This window comes from Hyaena hyaena, unplaced genomic scaffold, assembly GCF_003009895.1.
Source record: "Hyaena hyaena isolate Hyena2069 unplaced genomic scaffold, ASM300989v1 scaffold_813, whole genome shotgun sequence".
NCBI lineage: Eukaryota > Metazoa > Chordata > Mammalia > Carnivora > Hyaenidae > Hyaena > Hyaena hyaena.
The window spans coordinates 710529-714756 of NW_024081448.1; the positions used below are offsets into that span (position 1 = coordinate 710529).

General features: G+C 38.6%; 1 protein-coding gene across 1 annotated transcript; it reads right to left on the reverse strand.

Annotated features, from left to right (window-relative positions):
• Positions 1 to 2772: 2772 nt before the first annotated feature.
• CLDN17 (claudin 17) lies at positions 2773 to 3447 on the reverse strand. The gene has a single exon (XM_039219382.1). It carries the CDS (start codon positions 3445 to 3447, stop codon positions 2773 to 2775), a length of 675 nt encoding a protein of 224 aa, XP_039075313.1.
• Between the last annotated feature and the right edge of the window lie 781 nt (positions 3448 to 4228).

A 4228-nucleotide genomic window follows, 5' to 3' on the forward strand; every position in this document is an offset into this window, starting at 1 on the left:
GCTTAACCAACTGAGCACCTGCAGGCGCCCTTGCACTGGCAATTTTTAAAATTCCCCTAGCCTTTTCTAATATGCGGTCAAGGTTGAAATCCACTGATCCAAGTACCCTAGAACTAGAGAATCTCAAAAAAAAATTGCCAAGCATGACAAAGAATTGGCATAGCTGAGAATCTAAATAGACCATGAGAGCAGGTACAATAGACATCTTCTCAGTGACCTATATGGACTGATCATCATGGACTGATTACATGAACCCAATGACCCATGCATTGCTTAATCCAATACGAGACCTTAAGAATGGTGTGACATGTGGGAAAATACTCAAGAAGTTGAGTTTAAGTTAAATTTTAGATAAGAATGATGCAATTCCTGCACACCTGAGTTTGTCAGATGACATTTACATCCATAATGTTTCTTGAAATTCATTAAAAATTATCGAAATTTCTTTGTGGTGTAAAAGAGAACACATTGCAGTAGAGTGGAAAAAATATAAATCGTTCTTCCAAAAGTACACCTTGATTAATAAAAGAACAAACAAAAGAATTCTTGGTTCCTGAAATTTTGCCCAAATTCAGTGGCTAATGTTCTTGCTAATAATTCTGTGATTCTACCTCGTGTTACACTTTTTTACTCTTTGATCCTCTGGCTAGCAGAATAATATGCTTCATTTAGTCTCTAGAACCTGTCATATATGGCCATTTACTTCCTCCAGGGTGCCAAAAGGCAAGACAAATGATCCGACGACAACCTTTACCCATATAACTTACATGTCTTGATTTTGTACTTATTTGCTTGTATATATGCAAAATGATTTCTTTTCAATACAGTCAAAATTTAGACCTTTATGAATGAAGTCTGAAAAAGAAAACAGTCTTAGGAAAAAATCGAAATCATTTTTCTTGTTTTTATTGATATTAATTGAAGATATTTACATTTATGTGGCCTTTGTCATTACATATTACTAATTTTTAAAATATCATCCTATATTACGAAGGACTTGACTTCCTGAAGCCTCGCTGGTGGTTTGTAGAGTGGAGGGAAGGTCTGATGTTAACATCTAGCCTTGAATTATCTCTGATTTAATGTTTCAGAGTTAATAGATGGTCTTTTGAAGATAAAAACTCAATCTGAAATTGACACCACAGTGAACTATATCAACATCATTGAAAATACATAACTATTTTGATTTATTATTTTATTACAGTCAGGATGGACACACAATAAATATTTGGTGAACAAATTTAATCTGTTCATTGCAATTGTGTACTGCAAAGTAAATACCTTTTTACTATAAAATAGACATTCTATTTGAAGAGTTAGAATTGGATATGTAAACATTAATTGGTTCACAAAATACTGGAGATATTCAGAAGCAATTCATAGGAGTAGTTTTGTCTCACAGGCACTCATATACCCATTCCTTCCCCCTCCCCACACACACTTTTAACCATATTGGCATATTAAATATGGCATGTTAAATGCATAAGAAGTAAAGAACTGAGAAAATAATATACACAACTCAAACAAAACACAATGCCTTAACCATCCTTATTTATTTATTAGCGAATAAATGGAGGTACTTATTTTAGCTTGAGTAATTCTCTGAATCATTACCTTCATTCTTTATTTTACTTTGCGTGTACAGACCTGAACAATGACTAAAGGATAAAACAAGGAACAGAAACCATTCCCTTAAACACCCAAACCTCAATTCCCTAATTAGGACCGTATTTCCTCTTGATGACAGGTGAATGTTCATATCCTTGTACTGATGTATCTGATCAAGGTAGATATTTCTGTTTGCTGTAGGCACAAATCAGAGGTTATGGAACATATTACTTTTCATTTATAAATTATTTTCCTTTAAATATATAATTCCAGGCAACACTAACTGTATAAATTAGGTGCTTTAAAATCATCTTCATAAATTTCCTAAGAGAAGTCAGAGCACTTTTATTTCCCCCCTGAAAGTGTCTAATTGCCAGTATGTTTGAGTTCCCTAAAGGAATAACAAATCTTTTCACTGGACAGGCATTTCCATATTTTGATAAATTCAATTAACAATCTTTAGTTAAGGGATGCCAGGGTGGCTCATTCGGTTAAGCATCCCACTCCGGCTCAGGTCATGATCCCACAGCTCATGGGTTCAATCTTTGGGCTGAGAGCCTAGAATCTACTTCAGATTCTGTGGCGCTCTCTCTCTCTCTCTGCCCCTCCCCTGCTCTTGCTCTTTCTCTCTCTCAAAAATAAATAATCATCTAAAAAATCCGTATTTGGGGATCTATTATTTTTCAGATTAATTGTTTAAAAAAGAAAAGTCCACATTTCAGTTGTTACTGTATTAGTATAAGAAATAATCTGGATGAAAAATAACTTAGGTTATGGTTCAGAATATTTTTATTGCTGCGTATTATCAATTGCAATAAAACGTGTATCCCTTAGTGGATGCTACATGATTGTCAAAAAGCCCAGTAGTTATAGTTATACTAAGGACGTGGATATACTTGATTTTTGACTAGGCAGATTGGAATGGGGATTATTTGTATCTAATAACAATAAATGCATTTAAAACACGCGCGGTCAGAATGTCCAAAGGCAGTCATTTCTATTCCTACCACAGGTGACAAAGTATGATCTATAGACCCTTTATACTTGCATCTCAATTTCAATGAGGCCCTAAAGCCAGTTCTGGTGCCTGACGTAGTTACAGTGTCCGGCAGGACTCTATAAAAAACTCTGATTGTAATCCACAGTTTGAGCTGAAAGCAGGTCCTAGACATAACTGGTGGAAGTCTTACTGAGCATCGTCACATTCCTCCGCTTCTCTGTGTGCGGAGCACAATGTCCCGGGGTGGGATACCTGTGTCTTGGCTTCTTTCTGTTGCAACAGCAGAAGGCACAGAGCAGACCGCCTCCAATGAAGAGGGTGGAGGTGCTCGCCCAGCCGAGGAAAAGGGCTGCTCCCAGCTCTCGTTTCTGCCCCACGTGGATGGCCGGGTTGTAGAAATCCCTGATGATGATGTTGGCCGTCCAGCACACAGGAATCAGAACGAAGATGCCGGTCAGGATGAAGAGGACCCCAGAGGTCCCCAGAAGGTACGCTTTGGTCCTCTCGTTGGAGCCCGTGCACTTGATGTGCTTCATGCCACAGATGCCAAGAAGCAGAGCAATGAGGGAGAGAGCGACGGCCACGCACATGAGGGCCCTGGCTGCCTCTAGGACGGGTGGGAGAGCCAGCAAAGAGCCATAGAACTTGCACTGCAAGCGGACCTTGGCTTGTTGGACGCAGTTCATCCAGAGCCCTTCCCAGAGCCTTTCAAAGACGATGATGTTGCTGCCAATGAAAGCCGATACCCTCCACTGAGGCAGGAGCGTTGTAGCAAGAGTCCCCACCATGCCGAGGAAGCCAAGAACTAGACCAGCGATCTGCAGGGGATAAAATGCCATCGCCTCTGCTTTGAAGATTGATCCAGCCTGGAGTGGTAGAAGTTGCTAGAAATCCACAATGTGGAGGAGGTCTCTTTGAGTCTACAGCAGTCTCTGAGGATTTTCTCCACGGTTCCTGGCCATGACGTTTTAGCTGAAGTCAGCAGCAGTGACTGAACTTGGCCAAGCTCAAAGTACCTGCCTTTGTACACAGGCATTCATTTCTATATGGATTATTTACTAGTCATATATAATTGTTTCCCAGCCAATAAGAAGGGAGCCAGAGGTGTGTCCAGAAATTCTGCATTCAACTTTGGTATTCCTCTTATTATTATTGTCTTAGCAATGTTGTAATTAAGTGTCAAAGCTTCCATTGTGGATTGCTAATTACAGAGCTGAAAACTTCCTGCTGAAAAAAATCGGTCTGATAAAAAAGCATAAGTATATATGTTAAGTCACAACAGGACAACACCAAAGCCTTGCCAGTTCTTTGGAGAGCAATTGAAGAACAGTTTGCACTTTAGATGATCTATTACTTTCTTCTAATCTAAGCTACTTTTCTTTAATACAGTTAGTCAATTCTGGTCTTAATAAAGACCTCTGGATATGGGGACATCTTTAGCAGTTAGTTTCAAGACTTCTACTAAAACCTCTGACACTTTATAAAAGGAAAAGTCCTAAGCAAAAAATAAATAAATAAATAAAATAAAGAAAGAAAGAAAAATCAGATTTCAGTTTATTCTTAAGGTCCAGAAAGGAAGAACAGAGATAAGCACTCCCTATAATTGAATTTACTAGTGCT